The sequence below is a fragment of the Drechmeria coniospora genome, chromosome 02, assembly GCF_001625195.1.
Source record: "Drechmeria coniospora strain ARSEF 6962 chromosome 02, whole genome shotgun sequence".
In the NCBI taxonomy this organism is placed as follows: domain Eukaryota; kingdom Fungi; phylum Ascomycota; class Sordariomycetes; order Hypocreales; family Ophiocordycipitaceae; genus Drechmeria; species Drechmeria coniospora.
This window is the reverse complement of record NC_054390.1, coordinates 3,001,481-3,021,656: the sequence shown is the minus strand read 5'-3', so window position 1 is coordinate 3,021,656 and position 20,176 is coordinate 3,001,481. Positions and strand designations below refer to the sequence as shown.

General features: G+C 57.6%; 4 protein-coding genes across 4 annotated transcripts; 1 reads left to right on the top strand and 3 right to left on the bottom strand.

Moving 5' to 3' along the window:
* Nucleotides 1-41: 41 nt before the first annotated feature.
* On the bottom strand, nucleotides 42-1,216 carry DCS_03962 (uncharacterized protein; the record flags this gene model as incomplete). Its single annotated transcript, XM_040801275.1, has 2 exons — nucleotides 42-421; nucleotides 517-1,216. 2 exons carry the CDS (start codon nucleotides 1,214-1,216, stop codon nucleotides 42-44), a joined length of 1,080 nt encoding a protein of 359 aa, XP_040656308.1.
* A 1,316-nt stretch (nucleotides 1,217-2,532) lies between these two features.
* On the bottom strand, nucleotides 2,533-4,474 carry DCS_03961 (cyclopropane-fatty-acyl-phospholipid synthase; the record flags this gene model as incomplete). The annotated part of the gene is made up of 4 exons (XM_040801274.1): nucleotides 2,533-2,769; nucleotides 2,831-3,582; nucleotides 3,651-4,137; nucleotides 4,355-4,474. 4 exons carry the CDS (start codon nucleotides 4,472-4,474, stop codon nucleotides 2,533-2,535), a joined length of 1,596 nt encoding a protein of 531 aa, XP_040656307.1.
* Nucleotides 4,475-11,090: 6,616 nt separating this feature from the next.
* Nucleotides 11,091-12,483, top strand: DCS_03960 (uncharacterized protein; the record flags this gene model as incomplete). Its single annotated transcript, XM_040801273.1, has 4 exons — nucleotides 11,091-11,190; nucleotides 11,229-11,292; nucleotides 11,668-11,717; nucleotides 11,741-12,483. The coding sequence occupies 4 exons, from the start codon at nucleotides 11,091-11,093 to the stop codon at nucleotides 12,481-12,483; spliced, it is 957 nt and encodes a 318-aa protein (XP_040656306.1).
* Nucleotides 12,484-17,888: 5,405 nt separating this feature from the next.
* Nucleotides 17,889-18,767, bottom strand: DCS_03959 (uncharacterized protein; the record flags this gene model as incomplete). Its single annotated transcript, XM_040801272.1, has 1 exon — nucleotides 17,889-18,767. One exon carries the CDS (start codon nucleotides 18,765-18,767, stop codon nucleotides 17,889-17,891), a length of 879 nt encoding a protein of 292 aa, XP_040656305.1.
* Nucleotides 18,768-20,176: the final 1,409 nt, after the last annotated feature.

Below are 20,176 nucleotides of genomic sequence, written 5' to 3'. Positions count from 1 at the left end.
TGCCCAAGGGAGTCCCAACAGTGAGGAGGGGACGAGACGGCTCAGAGCGACGCCATCTCGGCGGTGCCCTTGACGGCCAACCCCCCGCCGGGCCCCTCGACCCAGACATCCCAGATAGCGGGGCGGTCCTGTTGTCTCCGTACGCAGACGCGCATTTCGTCATCGACGTAAAGGGGCGCGTAGTTGCGGTAGGCGATGCGTGCGACGCGACCGGCGGCAGGGCCGGCGTAGTCGGCGAGCACACGAAGCATGAGCGCGAGGGTGAGCGGCCCGTGGACCAGAAGGCCCCGATGGCCGTCGGTACCCATGGCGTACTGCCGGTCGAGGTGGATGGCGTGGGCATTGAACGTCAGCGCCGAGAAGTGGAATAGGTGCGCCGGGCGAGGTGTGATGCGAGCCGCGTAGCTAGGAGAGCTCGGGTCTGTCGTGCGCCGTCTTGTCAGCTTTGCCATCGTCGAAGCCCCCTGTCCATCCTCGCGATACTCTATCACGGTCCGCGGGGGAGAAGGGGCTTACATTGAATGGGGCGACGGGTTGGCGGCGTTTGCCCTTGCGGTGACGGCGGTTCGGTCCTCATGAAGACGAGCGTACGAGTCTCGTCGACTAGAGTCTGCATCGCGTCACGGTCGTGGCCGAGGCCATAGCGACGGCGAACATCGACAAAAACTTTTTCTGCCCCAGGGCCGCCGCGGATACGCGTCCGCTCGATGGACTCCTCGCAGCTGACGGCTCTCCCATCGAGCAGCAGTGATTCGTGGGCGCCGGGAGCGAAGACGACCTCGCCACCAGCCCACATGCGACGCACAAATGGATCGCCGGGCCCGTGATCGGCGTCGGCACCATCGGGGGCAAGCGCCGACGGCGCCGTCTGCAGAGGGAAGTAGACGAGATGGTGGCCCTGGGGGAGCGAGGGCGCCGGTTGCTGCACGACGGCCGATATCGAGGACGACGACGTGCAATTCCGCTTCTCCTTTGACGCACTTTCGCACGCAGGGACGAGAAGGTCGGAAAGCGTCGTCGTAAGCAGATGGGCTCGCATCGGCGTGAGGTAGTCAGCTATGAACTTGGCCGGACGTCTGGTCACGGCCTCGACCTGGGCCGTCACGTCCAACGCGGCGTCGGCCGATGCTGTGTACGCCCGTCGCCATCGAGCCAGCCCTGCTCGATGAGGCACAGGGCGGCACACGGCCAGCCAGAGCTGCGGACGGGGGTGCATCCTATGCGGTGCAACGGCGAGGAGGACCCCTCGCTCGTTGTGCACTGGCAAGTATGGGTTGACCGCCCAAATCGAAGTCGGCCAGTGCAGCCGGCCGGTCAGCGCTGAGCGTGGCCTGATGGCGATGACGGAGAAGGGCGGTCACAGGAGCGGAAGTGTGCTGTCTGGCAGAGACCGACGTTGGGAGGGGAACAGGACAATGAGGGTGATGACCGGTGTGGTTCGGTCGAATGTGAGGCCGAAACATTGTATGGTTAAGGCATCAATACGCCATTCGTCCTTGACTCACCTCATTCCCAATTAGGAAGCTAGCTCTGTCAATGCTCGGTTCCTACTTGCGTAAGTACTCCGTACACGTACAGTGTTACTATTACTGTACTTGAATAGTATGCAGTACTTGAGTTAGTACGGAGTACATGATGTAAGTCCAAGTACTAGGTACTTGCCATGATTTATTCTACCATTAGGTCCTATTCTAGCTGTATTACTCTGTACATGTACATGCGGCTCCGTATTCGAGGAAATACAGTTGTATTGCAAGTTGCACCTTAGGTGTACATATACACCTAGAGTAAGGAATACCTGTAATTGTTCAGAGTACGGAGCACAGTTACAGAGTATCTACAACTAAATCCTTTCATTCATACTGCAGGTGTAAAGGTAGTTGGGTTGCAAAAGTATCGATTCAGCTTGTAGTGGTAATAGTGCTGCAAAGTTGAGCCGTCACTTCTGTCTACTAAGTGACTGAGTGTACCCTGTTGTACTTACATGTACTGCATCTCCATAGTACTCCGTACATGCATGGATTTACAAGCACCTAGGCACTTACAGTACTTTGCAACTACAGCACAGTACCAATCACGGTACTTGGTTCTACCCAATGCTTGCCAAGTATGCTTGCCAAGTCCACCAGAAAAGACACCGAGTCGTCACACAAACGAGACAAATATGATAATTCTGAGCAATGATTCCCATGCATGCAGTGCCCAAGTAATCCCTACTCAAGGCTTCCCATCCCGACACAAGTGCTCCCCCACGATCCATGCTGATGCGTCGGAGATGGAGTGTAAATTTTTCCCAACCGTCTAATGATGCAGAGCGCGGCCAGCGGTCGCCATGTATGGATATGGAACAGGAGCGGACCACTTTACATTTTGCCTCATGACATGACAGAAATGGCAGCCGTGTACCCTCCCGACTTTGCCTCGACGCGAGAGGCTCCCAGGCCTTGATCGCCCGCCCCCCCGAGGCAAGCAGGGGCGGGGCGAGTGGCGGATGCCGTTTGGCTTGTCGCGCCTAGAGCTCGTCGACGCGGCTTACGACGTGAACTTGGTCGACGAGACCACGTTGTTCTTCTTCGCCCAAGCCTGCAGGTCGGCCTTGAAGCTCTTGAGGCTGCCCGACAGGCCGTACTGGGAGTCGATGCCCTCGATGCGGTGCGTCGAGTTGATGTTCTTGACCAGCGTGATCTGGAAGCACGTGGCGGAACCCTGGCGCGAGATGATGGTGGAGTAGGCGAGGAAATACTCCCAGATCTGCGTCGCGCCCGTCGTCTGTCAGCCCGTCGTCCGTGACGCTTTCCACTCGACCTCGTCATCGGGGGCCGTGACTTACGCGGAACCATCGCTTGCCGTACTTGGCCTCGACGTTGTCGCGGTTGGCCATCCAGTTGCGGTACCACCTCCAGAGGGTGGCCGAGTAGTGGACGCCGACGGTGTCGATGTGCTTGATCTCGAAGCCGGAGCCCTCGAGCTTGTCGACGACCCAGCCGAGCGGCGTCGAGGCGTCGGCGCCGGGGAAGACGTACTTGTTCATGAAGAGACCCCAGATCAGGTCCTCGTACTGCCACGGCTTGCGGAGGCCGGCGATCTGCAGGAAGAAGACGCCGTCGTCGTCGAGCATGTTGTAGACCTGGGTGATGAAGCTGGAGAAGTGACGGACGCCGACGTGCTCGGCCATCTCGAGGCAGGTGATCTTGTCGTAGCCGCCGTCGGGCACGGGAATGTCGCGGTAGTCCATGCACAGGATCTTGCTCTGCTCCTCGGGCACGCCCACCTTGCGCATGGCGCTGTTGCCCCAGGCCGTCTGGTTGCGGCCGAGCGTCACGCCCGTCACCTTGGCGCCGTAGTTTTCGCTGGCGAAGCGGGCGAGGGTGCCCCAGCCGCATCCAATGTCCAGCATGCGCTCGCCCTTGCGGAGGCCGATCTTCTCGCAGACGATGGCCAGCTTGTTGTCCTGCAGCTGCTCCAGCGTCTCCTCCTTGTCGGCGTCCGAGATGATGCCCGACGTGTAGATCATGCGAGGGCCGAGAAACCAGCCGTAGAAGTCGTCGCCGCGGTCGTAGTGATCGCGGACCTGCTCCTCGTCTGCGCCGTTTCCGTCAGCGAAGCAAGGGGGGGGGCGGCGGCGGGCAAGATGGGTGGGAAGCGCCTACCTTGGGAGCGGGTGTGCATGATGAGCTCGGGGATCATGCCGAGGAGGAAGTAGCGGATGAGGCTGATGGTGAAGCGGAAGCTGGCCCAGTCGTGGCGGTACTCGAGCACCTCGAGGCAGTCGCCTTTGAAGTCGACGTCGCCGTCAAAGTACATCTCGTGGAACGTCTCCATGGGGATCTTGCAGCTGCCGCGGTACTTGGCCCGGTCCGCCTCCTTTTTGAAGTCGAGGTAGAACTCGACGGGGCGGCCGGGGAGCTTGGCCTTTTCGTTGCGCCGGGGGCTGATGGACGAGACGACGAGCCAGTAGGCGGCGAGGAGGGGGAAGTCGAGGATGAGGGCGAAGAAGACGAACGTCTTGAAGCCGGCACCGACCTTCCACGTCATGTACAGAGGCACGCCGACGAGGAGGCCGATGAGGCCGGCATTGCTGAACGAGTCGGCACCGGGGCCGTCGGCGGGAACGGGAGCATTCTTGATGGCCGGTGACTGTCGCCCACCACGTCAGCGTGTGCCCGGTTGGCTCGCGGATGCTTCACGCCGAGTCACGAGGGCGAGATGCGAAGCCATTCTTCGCCCTACGCACGAGGGGGCCGACGAATGGACCGACAAAGGTACCGACAAAGGGAACGACAAAGAAACCGACAAGGGGACCGACAAATAGACCGACGAACAAAGGAGCGTACGAACAAACGCATAAACGTACCTTTGTGGTGCGGACTCCACAGCTCTCGTCCTTCGCGAGCAGCGAAGGCGTCGTCACCTTGGGGGTCTCGACGAACTCGAACTCGCTCTCGCTGCCCGTGAGGCTGGTAGGCTTCGACATGATGACGGCGATCGGCTCCCGACGTCGTCAGGCGCAAGGTTGGTAGGTGGCAGGCAGGACGAGGTGCGTCCGGGATGTGTGAGAAGGGGGAAGAGGAAAAGGCGGATGGGGCGGGCGGGCGGACCCTTCGGCATGGCGATGGAGACGGGCGGCGGAACGGAGCAAATGTGTTCCTGGCTGTTAAATTAAGTAAGTACCTTGTACCTAGGGTTTGGCCGCCGCGCTGGCTTCGCTTTAGGCCCCCACTAAAAAAATCCATAATGACGATGCGTATATTCGTAATTGCATGGAAATACGGACGTGCAACTGGTATTACTTGCTTATTGCTTGTAATATTATTACTTGCTGTGCTTCGAACGAGGTATTAATCAATACTTGCAACCACTTACAGTGCGAACGATATGGCCTGCTCTGTACTGTCACGACCAGATCCGTTCAAGTCAGCCCCATTTACTCACATATTTGCACGATAGTTGGCGGGGAGATGATTCAGTTTGCGAAGCGCATGCTTCGGAATGTTGGCATCAGGCAGCAGCCAGCTGGCCGACACTTGGCACGGAGTCGTTCAGGTACTTGACGAGTTGGATAGGCCATGGCTCCGTGCATGTTGACAAGTTGATGATGGTAACAGCACCACCAACAGGCCAATCTCTCCGCATCCAAGGAGTATAGTGTACCGAGCGGACCAGTGGGAGATTGTGATATACCCCTCTGTGACGGCGCGCAGCACCTGACCTTGAAGGAAAAGGAACTACTGATGATGGATCATGCACGGAGCACTCCGTACAAACATGTGCACCATCTAGCGAGAGGGCTGAGAAAAAGAAAAACATTCTTGCCCTGACATTGAACCGGATTTGGATGATGTCATTGCCTGATGGTGTTGTCGTCGTGCTTCATGGCCTTTTCCATCCGCCATTCAGCCATCCGACACCAGAAGAGCGGCTCTGCATACCAATGCTGGAGCTGGAACCCACAAAGACGGCACCTTGCTCCCTCTGTAATCGTAATCCTATACGCATGGCTCTTCCGAACCATGGATGCCTCTTCTTTTCACTATCGATCATTCTCTTGCCGCGTGAATGTCGTCCGACGGATTGAGCGGTTCGGAGGCGAGCTGCGCTGGCAACCTTTGTACTGTACTGCAGACATGGCATCCTTCCTTCGTTGAGGAAGGGTTCGATACGATATTCATCCACGCCGCTTCGGCAAATGCATGTTTGTACATGTATGCGTGTGCTTCGCTGCCTAAATATGACCCACTGTGGCTGGGGCTCGATGTCGAGAAGATATCACGAAATGGAGTGTGTATATCCCCTCGAGGCGCGCTGCCCTGCTGTTGCTGTTTTGATGCTTCAAGTATACACAACGACGCACAATATCGCGAGGGCAAATAGACCCAAAAGTAAACCGGATCGGTCAAGGGGGGTACTTTCCGTATTCTTCTTACCACATGCACATGCACATACATGCACATGCACATGGGCTGCGGCCGAGGGCATCCACAAAGGACCTGCATCCATCTATCCCACCGCTCGGTGCTGTTCCTTTCCCCAGCATCCGACTGGCATCGTGCTCGGTGCATGTCGGATCGCTGCTATGGCTCTGGAATAGCTGCTTTATCTGGGCCGTAATCTGCAAGGAAACAAAATGCCTGCCTAGCCGGTGTCGTCCCTCGGGGGGTGTCCTTCCATCCTCACGGCGACCTTTTCTCGATCGGTGAGGAATCTGTTTCCACCTCCCGGGACGCTCTTTCGAGTTTTGGAAAGACGTCCGCAGGCATTCGTGAAGTCTTATTTGCTCGGCTCGTTTTTGGCTTCGACTTATCGCGGCGTTCTAGTGTCCGTGGCACAAATGATTTCGCGGTAAATTGAGCACCTGTGTTGGGCGCTGAACATTACAGTATTTATCCTTGGCGCTTACCCTACACTTGGCTGTGCGTAGGCGCCTCAAGGGGGCCGAATTATCGTGCACCCCGAGACGGCCAAAATCGTCTTGTGACTGGGCTTCTCTATGAATGGTTACTGGCAAAGCAGCAAAGTTGCCACGAATTGTATTTGTTGAGCATCATTATGACAAGCTTCCGGTAATGTGAACACAGTGGCCGTACTATTATCAACTGACGGACTGCCATGGTTTCTGGTGCACCGTGCGCGTTTTCCAGAGTGCTTCCATATGTAATGCAGCGGTTGCTATTGGGCCATCCTATTCGCACGGTGTCTCTGCGGTTAGCCACGGTAAGGTGACGTAATTCGGCACGCGAACTTCATGATTCCTCCCTACAGTACAGAGTACTCCGTACATGCCTTTCTTCAACACACTACCTTGCATAGCCCACCTGACTATCTTTACATATGAGAGCTCGTCGATTTATGGTAGCAATGCTGCCTACTTGCACTGCACTGCCCCCAAAAAACCATAGCAATTCGATCTCTTCGCCTTCCCCAAATAGCGTTGCATTTCCTGAGACATGGACTTCATGTGAAGGTGAAGGGGTCGTAGTTGCCCATGTGCAGACCAGCAGAGGCTCACGAAAGGCGTGCTCGAGACGGCTCAACTAATCTGAGGTCAATCATACGCATTCGAAGAAGATTTACGAACCCATATTGAGAAGTTTCGAGGCTCACTGTTCCATCTCGACACTGCTGGTGCCATCACTTGATCCCGCGAGTTAGCCTGTCAAGCAGGGCTGGCTACACTTTCGGGACCCATCGCGGTTCATGTACACTGTAAGTAGTTGCATAGGAACCCCAACATAGGTACTTTACACAGCATCACCCTTTACACATGTACTACACGCACATGCAGATGGGAGTACTGAAGGTACTGAAGGTTTCATACTCGACAACCCGTGACATGTACATGAACAAGGATGCTCGGACGAGTGCACACGAACCCGGCCCGGAATAGCATCTCTGCCAAAATTTCGTACAAAATGCTGACTTGAACATGTAGTACTTGAACTGATAAAGAAGCAAGCATGTGCCATTATTACTTACTAAAATGCATGTACATACAAGTAAATAGGCACGGCATTCATAATGTGGACCTTGCTTTGGAGCGCCGCCTGGCCGGGTTCGGAGCGGGGCCATTATATATCGTATCCAAACCGCATGCAAGTACGACATCGTAGAAAGCATGTCAGTACGCACATGTACTTATCCGGCACGTGTACAAGAATTACACCTGGATTAAGGAGTGGTGTTGGTCATAATAGGAATGCGTGCAAAGCAAACGTCTGCCAAGGTGGCTTCCGACGAGCATTTCTCTTGCCGTGACGCATGGGGGAAGGAAGAGCCTAGGGGGGCGGCTTACGTGAACGGGCGGAGCACGTGAGGCAATGAAGGGTCTTCAACAGCTCTTGGGATTTCTTTCCGCAACATCATCGTCCGCTTGCTCCTTGCCGCACAATCAGAGCCGCATCCACAGCCTTTGGCTGAGCCTCTTTCCTTGCACGCGTAGCGTGGGCGGTTCGGCTCGTCACACCTCCAGCTTGCACACCTCCAGCTTGCACACCTCCAGCTTGCACACCCCCATCCAGCTCGCATACAAAGCGTCCGCCGGAACCGAACCGAACGGACCGCATCCCATGAATTCGAATGATTCTTGGGGCCCTTGCTCTCGCCCTGTTCCGCGTACGAGCCTGCTGCTACGCTGGCCAGCTTTTCCGCACCATCCAGGAGGCGACGGATAACGAAGTGGCCATCTTCTTGGACAAGAACCAAGTTTGACTGAGCTCAACCTACCTCACCACGAACAAGCCATAACAGGACATGTGCATAATAACCGAATCCCCATGCTGGCGGAAGCGGTTATACTGCAGAAACATTTACTTTTTCCACAGCAAGCTGCTGATCGATGTATCAAACGTGACGTTTAGCCCCTTGCACCATGAGGATCAGGCCTTCACCGAGTACGCGTCGAACAATCTTAAGCAATGGCTTTCCAAAATCGCCACAAGGAAGTGGACGGCGGTGCTGAATCAACGCCGCGGCAAGAACCGTCATGCCGAGGTCTTCTATAAAGTTGATACGCCGGTGCTGAAGAATGACGGGACGCCACACACTCGTTTCATTTTCACCGAAACGCCTGTTGGAAATGGTCCGAGGAAGCAAGATGCAAATCAATCTCAAATTTAACTTTACGTCGAGAGTCTACCGAGGGACTACGCCCAGGAGGCCAAAGGGGGGTACGGAGTATTCATACGACCCTTTACGGCCCATCTGCTTCGTTCATGGCCCAACCTGGCCAGAAAGCGCCATGCAGTCTACGTCGAACCTTGCACACGCATAAACTACACTCTGTGTAGTCGTGCTTTTCACGGCGTACGGAGTAACTGTTCACTGCATCATCTTGACACATATTTACATCCAGCGCTTTCCAGAATGCACGACGAATTACGTACATCTCCGTGGAGATGTACGTGTGCGTGCCTGTGCATGCATGCAGGCGACGAACCATCCGCTTTGCCTGATTTGGGTATTTCACACCAGCTTCACATGAATATACATGTATGCCTACATGTGCATGTAGGAGACGGACCGTAAGCTGTGCCTCATTTTGCATGCCGCACAAGATTTGCTCGCCGTCCTTTGCTCCACGGTTTACAGTCGTCGTCGGTGCGGCGTGGGAAATCAATGGCCGAGGAAAAGGAGTGGCTAGGGACCACAAGAGCGAGCTCGGAAAGCGGCCATCAGAGGCGCTTTGAACTGGGCGAGGCATGCCGAGACGACAACCACGCTTATGGCGTCGAATGCGCTCGCTTCTACCGACTTCCCCAGCAGGTCCGATGTCACCGATTCAAGCCCTTTATCCGTACCAGCAATGGCTTACCTACGTATCTGGTAGCTCGCCGAGGTGGCTTTCCCACCGTTGATATAGGAGCTGGTGACATTCGAAAGGACGTTCCCCTACCAGCACGGAGCCACTCGAGTGGAAATTTGCCGACAGAAAGGCGAGCCGAAGCAAGTAGGGAGTGCCGAGAGTGCACCACGGGCGCTTTTGGAACGTGTGCAGCCAAACGTCGGCAGCCAAACGTCGGCAGCCAAGCGTCGGCAGCCAAACGTCGAGAGGGAGATGGCGTAGCCTGTTCGGTCTAAGCAAGCTGAACATCCATGGCAGGGCGAATCGGCTACCGCAGAAGCATGAACAGCAGTAGGTAGAATGATCAGCAGCAGGCAGAATGATTTCGCTCCGTACCATCGGCGTCTTTGCACCGCGTCGTGTGGCTCGAGACGTCGAAAAGTTCGAGACTCGGGGGAGAAGCGGGTGAGGCTCTTTAGGCTGCATCAGGCCATGCATTCACGGGCAACGGGCGGGACGATTTAGGAAGGAACATGTACGGGAAGGGGCGGATGGCTTTCGTCTCCGACTTCTTGCCTGACAGGCGACATCGCCGTCCACCTCACACCTTCATGCTCCCTACCGCCAAGTCATCTCTAGCCAGTATCGAGGCCCGTCGAGGCCCGCCTTCTTCGTCTCGAGCCAGCGAGCGGCACCAAGGGCGACCAAATCGACGACAGGCTGGGTCGGGATGCCGGCATCAACCAGACAACCATGCTCATGACCAGCAAAATCGAGGACGAATTTTGACTCTACACAAGGGGCCTACGCTAGTGAAAAACTAGGCGTACTTATCCTGCTCTGCCTCCTGCAGGTCGACGGCGGTCCTCTAGCATTGCAACGGTCGGCGGTGGAGTATTTTGATAACCCACCAGCCGAGACGGGGACGGAGGATTCCAGAAAATGATCAGGATGGCCGGTTGAGAATTTCCCGGGCTTCACCTTTGGACCATTCCATCTCGTGTTCGAACCGTCATCACGTTGACGAGCCTACTCGAGTCTCCTGCCAAGCTCGACATCATCTCGCGTCTCCCTCCTCGTGCCGTCGAGGTTTGGAAATGGGTCATCAGCACTACGATGCAGAAAGGCGGAGACCTGGCGGAGTAGGGTTTCCCGTATCTACAGCAAGTACAGTACCTGTACGGAGTACGGTGAGTGAATCTCCCACGAGCACCTGGACGGCTAGGCAAGTATACTCGTTGCGTCTTCCACAGCTGCTAGTCTCATGCATGCACATGTAAGACCATGGTTGGTAAGTGCATACAGCACAGGTGTGTGAGAAAGTACAGGCATGCCAAAGTACGGTACCTACCTGTACTTGCAAGCACTGTGAGCCAGCAAAAACCCGACAAGCAGCGTGCAACGAAGCACATGCCACTGCCCAGAAGCTTCGTCGGCTAGTGTTGGCCGCGAGTGGGCGGGTACGACGTCGCTTCGCGATGGGTTCTTGGGGAAAACCCAGGAGCCAGGAACCCGAGACGGCGTACGAATGGCGGTGGCGAATGAATGCGGGAGGTGCTGAACGAAGCATGGTGTTGTCAGGGAACATGCTGGCTGCCATGGCCCCATCTCCCATCCGCGTGTGGAGACGGCCGGAGCGATGATGGAAAAACAAAGGCACCAGCGGCATGCCGTCTTTGCAGCACAGGTACGGGCCAGCGCCGAATCGCTCTCACTCGCCGACGCCAGGTCCCGAGACTGAATGGTGCCGGCAGGATTCGACGTGGACTCGTGCACGATGGCGGCAAGCACCGCGGCTTCGACCTCTTGCACCATGGACAATGGACGGTGGGCCTGCGGTGGCCTGCTCAACAGTCCCACAAGCGAGCGGGTCGCGGTCCCCTGGGACCTGACAGATCATGGCCCCCTGGTTGGTGAGCAGAGCGAAGACTGACGATGACACCTCCGCAAGGCCACGGCAGACGACGCTCCGACGCGCGCCACACGACGCCAGTCGTCGTCGTCGGCTCTCACTTGTATGCACAGGCACGCTTGGCTGTGCTCATGGGTGTCTGCCTGCCTCGTGCGGCCATGTCGCCGGCACGAAGACGAGCGACACATGAATGGGCACCTACATGTCGATTCCTCGACGGCCACGAGCCTGCTCATACGTGTGCACCTATAGCACTCGCCGCACCCGACGACGGCCCCGGCGCACACGACGGGTGCACGACGGACGAAGGAGGCGCCTAGTCGGGACGAGTAAGCGCACCGTACTCCGTACGAGTACACGTACATGACATGGCTGCCAGTCAAGTCTCCTGCTAGCCTGGTCCCGTTCCCTTCTGGGCGGGTCGGCCGATGTGTAAAATGTGACAAAAGGTTGGATCTCTCTCGTTGCTCACGGCGAGCGCGGCCTGCACCTGGACCGTCGCCTTTGGCGAGCAGCAGCCGTCGACCCGTATTTCTCCCACGTTCCACCAGACCACGACCGAGTATACGAGCAGCAGCAGAATGACTTGGTGCCGACGGAGAGCGGACATCTTTCACCCATTGGCCCCTCGCGCGCAACGACAAAGGGCTGGCGGATCGCGCCAAAGGACATACTAGCAGGCAGGAGTCGGTACCGCGAGACGAGCAGACACGAGGTGGGTGGCATGGTCGCGGACGGGCGGCATGCATCGTTCCGTATATATGCCTCGGAACCCGGATCCCCCGCCGTCGTGGGCGCATCGGAAACAGAGCAGGACCGCTGCGTCGCCTCTCCCTCGAACGACGGTCGGCTGCGCATGCGGCTCTACAGCGGCACACGGTGGCATGACGAGACGTCACATGTCGTCGGCACGAAGGGAAACTTGATGACGAGGCGGGAAACCTGTTTTCGGAAGAAAACGACGACGGCGATGAGGAGAGCGACGGAGCAGAGGGGGAGCCGGATCATGACTCTGCACCTGGCTCCGACGGCTTGCAACAAGGAGGTGGAGGAGCAGCCGAGGAGGACGAGGACGGCGGCGGCCAGAAGGCAGGGACATGTGCGGCATCAGCGTACGAGGGACGACGAAGACGACGACGACGACGACGACGACGACGCATCGGGCATACGATCGGCGGCGAACAAAAAGTGCGCGCACGCCACCACGCACCAATGCCCGTACCTCACAGACTCCAACTCGACGCTCTGCGCGCCCTGTTCCGAGGCCGTGGCAAAGGGCCAGCCTTGCGGCTGATGGCTGGAGAGGGTCATGACGAGGGCCTGCCACTGGTGACTTGAGCCTTGGCCTTGGCCGTCGAAGCCGTCGGTTCTGCAGGCGGCCGCAGGAGCCAGCGCCGGTGCCGGGCTCCACAGCGGACGTGGACAGGCGACGACGCGTGGCCCAGGGCGTCGGGACTCGAAAGGGGGACGCGAGGCGATTGATTTGGACCTCGTCCCGCTCCGTCCCCAACAAGAAGGGCGACGAGTGCTCGAGGGACATGGGAGGAAGCATTGTGGAGAGATGCGACTCGGGGTAATGCCCCGTAATAGTCCGGATCCTTGGACATTAGGCGTACTTGCATAGGCTTGCACTACAGCGCAGTACTTGCTTGCTTAAGTACCTAGTACTGTACAGCACACCTAAGTACAGCACTTGCACCAACGGAGCACAGCACTGTGCTTTATACTGTACTTGCCGTACACGTGGATGCATGTGCCGTACGTTGTGCTTGCAAGCATGCACTGTACGCCCACTCGTATACTAGTACAGAGTACGCATAGCACTATAATTATTACCCAGCCGCTTCATGTACTCCGTACTTGTTACCTACTAGGTGTAGTTTCCTCTGGCGGCGCACCGCTGCGTCGGTACCGGCGTTTCCCCTTTGGGCGAAGCAGGCGCCTGCTGCGAAGCGGAAATAAAACGGAAACGGGCATGGGATGTTGGCGTGGACGGCCTGCGACGGGGGATGCTCGTCTGGCGGACGCGAATGCCGACTCCTTCTCGAGCCGCAATACACTTGGAGACTCTTGTTTGCAGTCGCAGCCGCGCAAGCGCACACCTAGAGTCGACCGACTTGACGCAACACTAGCAATAATTGTATTGAAAAATAGGGGTGGAGTATCTGCATCTCGTTACCAAGTAATACTCTGTACCTAGGTATTGATTCTGTAGGTGTGCTTGCACGGAGAGGCAAGCGCATGTACATGTACGGTACAACCAAGCACTGTGCTCCGTGCCTGCCCTGCATGGTTGACTAAATTCCTGATGACTATATTCCCGATGATTATATTCCTCATGACTATATTCCTCATGAAATCATGCCATCCTGGACGTATCGATGATGAGCATCGTCAACCAGCTCGCCCGTCGTGGCAGAAATACTCGAGCGTGAATTGCTCGACGCAGTACCTACTTACATGACCAAGTGCGCAACGCGGCACACCCACTTGCACACGCACCTGCGACGCCGTATTCCCTCCATGGCGCCTGCCTTATCTTGCGGATGCTATACTTGCATCCCTACGTCACCATCGGCTCATTATCGACTCATTACCCGAAGGGAAGGGGATGGGAATGTTGCAGCCGGCCAATGGCGGGAGGAGCGGAGCGCCGCATCGGACGCGCCTCGCACGAGAGGGAAGGCACTCCTCCACATCACTTGCGTCGCCCTTTCCTCGTCGCGAAGCAATGGCACATGCACTCGTGCATAGACGAGCACTATAGGTAGTAAGGACTTGAGTACAGTGCTGTGCTATAGCGCTGCAAGTACTATTCCTATACATGCAATGCACGGGGTACGCAGATATTAGCACCCTTGCGAAGGAATTCGCATATACCACAACAAGGACACTAGGTTCTGGATAGGTGCTGCAAGTGTACCTGGTACTCGCGAGTACATGCAATTATGCTCGCTCTCGGTTGCGGCCGCCAATGAGCCGCCGCTCCCATTCCCGGTGCGCCCCGCTTCCGTCCATCCTCCCGCCCATCGTCCGCAGCAATTTCGGCGGCACAAACGAATGGCCCGAACTGCCGAGGCTGGCGTTCCCGACGCCGGTTGTTTCGGCTGCTGGCGAGCCAGGTTTCGGCCAGACCGCCTGCCGCGGCGGGCGACAATAACAAGGCAAGCCCCGGCAAGCTGCGGCAGACGCGCGCACACGTGGCGATGCACGCCATGTGCTCGACGCGCCGAGGTGCGGTCGCGGCAAAAGTTGCACGCCGTCGCCGCCACAAGCACAGACTTTTCCACCCTCGTATGCCGGAAATTGCTTCCTCAAAAGGTCCTTACGGGGATGCGCAGCTACGCTAAGGGTTGCTGGCACTCGAAGGTGCCGAGGCTCTGTCGCTGCTAGCCCTCCTGCGGCTGTAGGACTAGCCGATTGGGGAGGATCAACTTATGTCGGGCCCTGGGGCTTAAAAGAGTAACGATATCAACACGAGGGCAACAAGGCTCGCGTGAGAGGCCGGCTGCGAATGGTGCAGAGCTCCCTGATGTTAACGTCCATCGTCGAGACGTAGGTAATACTAGGTACTTGTATAGGACGCACTAGCACTCGCCTATGCGACAGTACCGGTGCATGTACTCGGTACACCCACCATTACCACCTAGTTCTTACTGCAGTTGCAGTACTCCGTAGGTACTGACCACACCCACTATTACTACCCACATCTAGTACTTGCGGTAGGTACTGGCTGCACCCACGATTACCACCTACACCTAGTACTTGCTGTACCTAGTAGTTGCAGTAGGTACCGACTGGCAATGCGCTGCACCCAAGTGCGTGCTACAGTACTAAGTTAGTACTCACAGTACTTCCTTGCAGCACATGTGCTGACCCCTACCAAGTATTGCTTGCAAGCAAGTCAGTACGTAACTGCTAGGTACAGTACAGTACGTAATTATAGCACTGGTCGTGCCGTCCACCGTCGTCGCCCATGAGCCGATGCGAGTGACGAAAAATGAAAAAAAACAGTCGCTCTGGTCGTCCATGACTCGTGTTGTCCTTCCCAAGTGCAGCTACTGTAGATGAAAGTCTGCTTGTACTGCAAGATGCGACCGAGTAATCAAGTACTCGCATGAATGCGGCATTACTTGGGGACATTTATCAGATCAAACCAAAGTACTTGTACATTACCTGCAAGTACTTGCCGCACAAGGACGTGTGCTATGCGTGCCTCCAGTGTACAGTACTGCAAGTACGCGTGCACACACTTGCCTTGCTGTTGCTGTAGGTGTACACCAAAGGAGCACACCAAAAAAAATGCCCATGTAACGTAGCCATAGCCCGTCATGGCGTGCGGAGTTTTCAGGGTCGGATTTGACAAATGGATGGCCATTAGTTCATACCGTTGCACGCTGCAGAACAATATAGGTGATGCCTTGCTGTGCTGTGCAGCAAGTACACTTTCTTACATGTGCATGTACTGCAAGTAATTATTCGTGCGGTATCAATACTAGCACGTTGAGTGCGTACTGTGCATGTACTTACTCCTACGGGACGAATACCCTCGCGAGCCGGCTCAACCGTTGAGTTGTTGTAGACGTCATCCGCCGTGCTACGTTCCGCTCGCAAGTACAAGTACTTGGGGAGTACTCAACAGCTAGCCGCTCTCATGTCCACAGAAGTAAGTAGGTGTACAGCACATGTTCATACGAGCATGTCCGTAGCCGTACGGAGTACAGCAGGTAATGATACTGGCTGTAGTGCAAGTACAGTGCAGCTACGGAGTAGAGGTGCAAGTACAGTGCAACTACGGATTACAGGTGCAAGTACAGTGCAAGTACAGTGCAAGTACAGTGCAACTACAGAGTACAGGTGCAAGTACAGTGCAACTACGGACTACAAGTACAGTGCAACTAGGAGTAGTACTTAGGTAAGTACTTACTGTATGTGGCAGAAGGTATTTGCCCACCCTTAGGTACCACGTTCCTAGCCCGATATAACCTAATAGAAAATGGTACCTGAAGGTGGGTAAATACTCCCCCCCCAACTGTACTAGACCTTACTGACTCCGTACTCGCCTGTATTATTGCTTGCCTCACCGCATTGTGCCGAGCACCACCACTATTCATGTGCCGTAATAATTACAGTACATGCTCACTTGAGGAGTCGTACCTGAACCTACTGTACTTGTACTCCGTACCTGTAGCTACTCGTACTACGTGCCTGTGCCCACTTGTACTCCGTACCTGTACCTACTCATACTCCGTACCTGTACCTACTCGTACTCCGTACCTGTACCTACTCGTACTCCGTACCCGTGCTGGAAATCCCCCACCGCTCCTTTCTGCCGCCTCGGTGATTCCTGGACGCAGAAACTGGAGGCCCCTGTTGCACGTCCCGTCGCCATGACAGGTGCGAAGCCAGAAGCGTACGCTTTCCGACGCGCATTTCTCCCTACTACTCCGTGCCACGGCGCCCTTTCCCGAATGCCTTTGAGATCCTTTCCGCGTCCCACCGGTAGGCCAAGACGGAGGCCAACCCGCGCCGATTCGAGTCATGTGTGCCGGCCCATCTCGTCGCCACTGTACGCCGCGAGGCATGTGTGCCGGCCCATCTCGTCGCCGCGACCCAGGGCTTGCCATCTTCCCAACGCGGTCAGGTCCTTTGCCGGGCCGTTCCGACGGGATGACGAGGTCAAGCCAGCCTAGTCTGCCTGGACGTCCGGGTCTGGTGAGCCTTGGCCCCCGAGACGAGCACGGCCGACGCATGGGACGCCGAGGACGCGATGCCTGACGTACTTTGGAGACCGAGACGAGCACGGCCGACGCATGGCACGCCGAGGGTGCGATGCGTGACGTATTTCGGAGACCAGGACGATCGCCCGAATGCTCGCCGGAGTCGTTGGCCCGGTTCGAGGCGAGCCTGGCACCACGAGCCCCGACGGGGAGCAAGAGGGCGACGGAAGAATGGTACCGCAAATTTGCACATCGGCTGCCCTCTCTCGCCTTGCCAAAGCTTACGATGCCGTCGGCGCCGCATGGACGCACGCGGCGACAAAAGTTCCCACATGCGGAGAAATGCGAGATGGGTTGCTCGAAACACGGCCGACGTTCGGGCCAAGCTTGCATCGTCATTGGCATCGCGAGGCCTGCACAGAAACACAGCATCGCCGTCACGGCCATCACGGCCCAGGCCCAACGCCTTGCGTTCATTCGGAAAGGGGACATTTTCCTGACGCTGCCGTCACCAAACTGCGATCGGTACCAGGCGGAGACGAAACACGGCCGAAGGAAGCCAGCTCATTCACGACTTGACGCATACTCTATTCGTTTCGTGTCTTGATTATCATTCAACACATGCCAAATGCCTGGACCCCAGCCGGCGAGGCGCCATTCCGTGCCTGAACGAGACGTGGGTTCCGAGACAATGGGAGCTCGCTCGTACGCCGCGATGCACCCCGCAGTTGGAGTCCAACTCCTGGTTCCGCCATCGACGTGCGTTGGCCGCCGGTGACGAAGCCAACCCATCAAAATATATTTACCATTATCAATTGAAAATGAAAAAAAAAAAAAATCATCAATCTTCCTTCCCCGAGAATAAACAGCAATCTTCCTTTGCCGAGAATGAAAAGGAACATGGTCTTCAGGGAAAGACGCATATTAGTTGAAGTAGAAGAAGAAGAAGAAAAAGAAAAAAAAAACCACGTGAGGCCCCTTAGCAGGCAAAGGCGAGGGCGGCGGCGACGAGGGCGGCACCGATGACGCCCGTCTGGGCTTGAAAGCGAGCGGCAGCACCGGTGGTGGGAGCCACGGGAGGCTGATTGGAGGTTCCGTTGCGCGAGGGCACGTTTGCCGTTCGAGAACCGGTGCCGGTGCCGGTGCCGGCGGGACCCACCGGCGTGGTCGAGTTCTTGGCCGCGGCCCGGGAATCGCCGTCACTCGGGCCGGTGGAGTCGACATCGTGAGCATCAGAGGAGGAGGGGCTGTCGGCGTCCTCGGGGCCGTCGGCGTCCTCGGGGCTGTTGGCGTCCTCGGGGCTGTCCGAGTCGTCGTCAACCCCGTTGCTCGCGTCGACGCCGACAGCGGTGTTGGGCCTCTCGCCATCGACGGTTGTTTGGTCCATCTCGCCGTCGACAGGTGTCTTGTTCGTCTCGCCGCCGGTAACCATGCTGCTGTCCGCCTTGTCGGAAACTGTGCCGCTCGTCTTGTCCGCCGGCGTGTCGTCGTCCTCGACGTCGGCCGCCGGGCAGTCAATCTCGTCGGAAATCGAGTTGTCCGTCTCGCCGGCGGCAGGCGTCGGTTGAGCCTCGCCGACGAATGCCTTGTCGACAGCTGGGGACTTGGGCGCTGGCGAGGCCGGCGTCGTGCTGGGCTCGACGACGGCGGCGACGGGGGCGACGGCCGGCGTGGCCTCGGCCTCGGCCTTGAGCGGGCAGTAGATGGCGTTCGGCCGGCACATGGAGATGGTGACGGTGGTTGTCGTCGACCTCGACGAAGTCGTCGTCCTCTCCGTCGTCATCACGCGAGGGAAGGGAGCGTAGGGAGAGGCCGAGGCGACGGCGGCCACGAGGGCGAGGAGGGCAGCGGACTGCATCTTGTCGACGGCTTGCGTACGCGTCTGGATGGTGAGCGGCGGCAGGCGGGGAGGCTGTCGACGGTCGCTCGAGCGAGAGACGCAACGGCGAGGGAGAATCCAAGTGCAAAAGGAGCGGCGTGTGCAGAGGCAGCGACGGAAGCGAGCAAATAACAGGGATCGTGAGGACTGGGAAAGGCAACAAGGAGCGTGGACGACGACGACCGACGGGGGCGAGCGGAGGGGCCCGTCAACTTATCGTCGTTTGCCGCCGGACCGGCCAGCGCCCCGGTCGTCCCGTCGGCCGCGTCACGACACGACACCGGACGCATGCTGAGTAGGGCGGCGGGAAAAGTCTTTCGAGAAGAAATGCAATGCACATGGATGCATGCATCGCCGAGTTCGGGAGGGGTCGAGGGGCGTAGGCGGGGATGGATGGTGAGCGGCAAGCCCAAGGCAAGGTGGTGCATGGAGGCTAACGAGGGCCTTCGGGGCGCATCGGCCGCCATAAACGGGCGCTTCGAGGCACCAATCGAACGCCATCCGCTGCGCCGCAGGGCGCCTGACCATCCGTCGTCGGCTGGCTCTTCGTGGCTGGTGCGCCACTCCGGGGTGGGGAGCGCGCGCCGTTCCACTCTGCGTGTACAGTACGAGCAGGTACATGATGCGCTTCGCCGGCGTCATGATCGTGTGCCTACCAAGAGGGCATTCGGCACGGGCTCGCGAACGAGCACAAGTACTCGCAAGTATCGATGTACCTGCTTGCCTCTGCGCCGGTCCAACTGGCGCGCGGATGGGGCGCACCGGCAGTTCAGGCACGAGCGGTGATTGGTCGCAGCCACCGTCGTGGTGGTGTGTACTGTACCTGCACGCAAGCCTCCGAGTGGCCACACAAGGGGTGGGTCGTACCTGCAGGACGGGACCGGCACGGTCGCTCTTGCATCCCCGCATGGTCCATGTGCGTGTCGCGTCTACGACTACACTCATGCAACGACGAAGGGTTCATTACATTCATCACTAACGCATGCCATGCGTACTTGCCGACGCACTTCCGAGCACGGTACGGCGTACCGAGTACGGCGAGGGAACACGTCGCGAGGACAAGTGACGCCGACATGCAATTTGCGAGGGCTCCACGTCGAGCAAGGGCCGGGCTGTTCACGGGCAGGCGGGCAAGGCACCTCGACACACTTGCCTGTGCATGGAGTCCAGGGAGCGCTGAAAAGATGCAGTGACGTGGGCGAGACGAACATGATCGGGGACACCTGATGGTGAGCCCCCGACCATGGCTTACCGACATCCGATGCGTGCGGACGACAGGCCCGCTCGGGGCCTCCGCTGTGCCGGCAAACTCGCGGCGTGACAATAAACGAAACAGAAATACAGCCATGAGATGCGTGCCCACGCAAGTACGCCGAGACTCGCGGCAC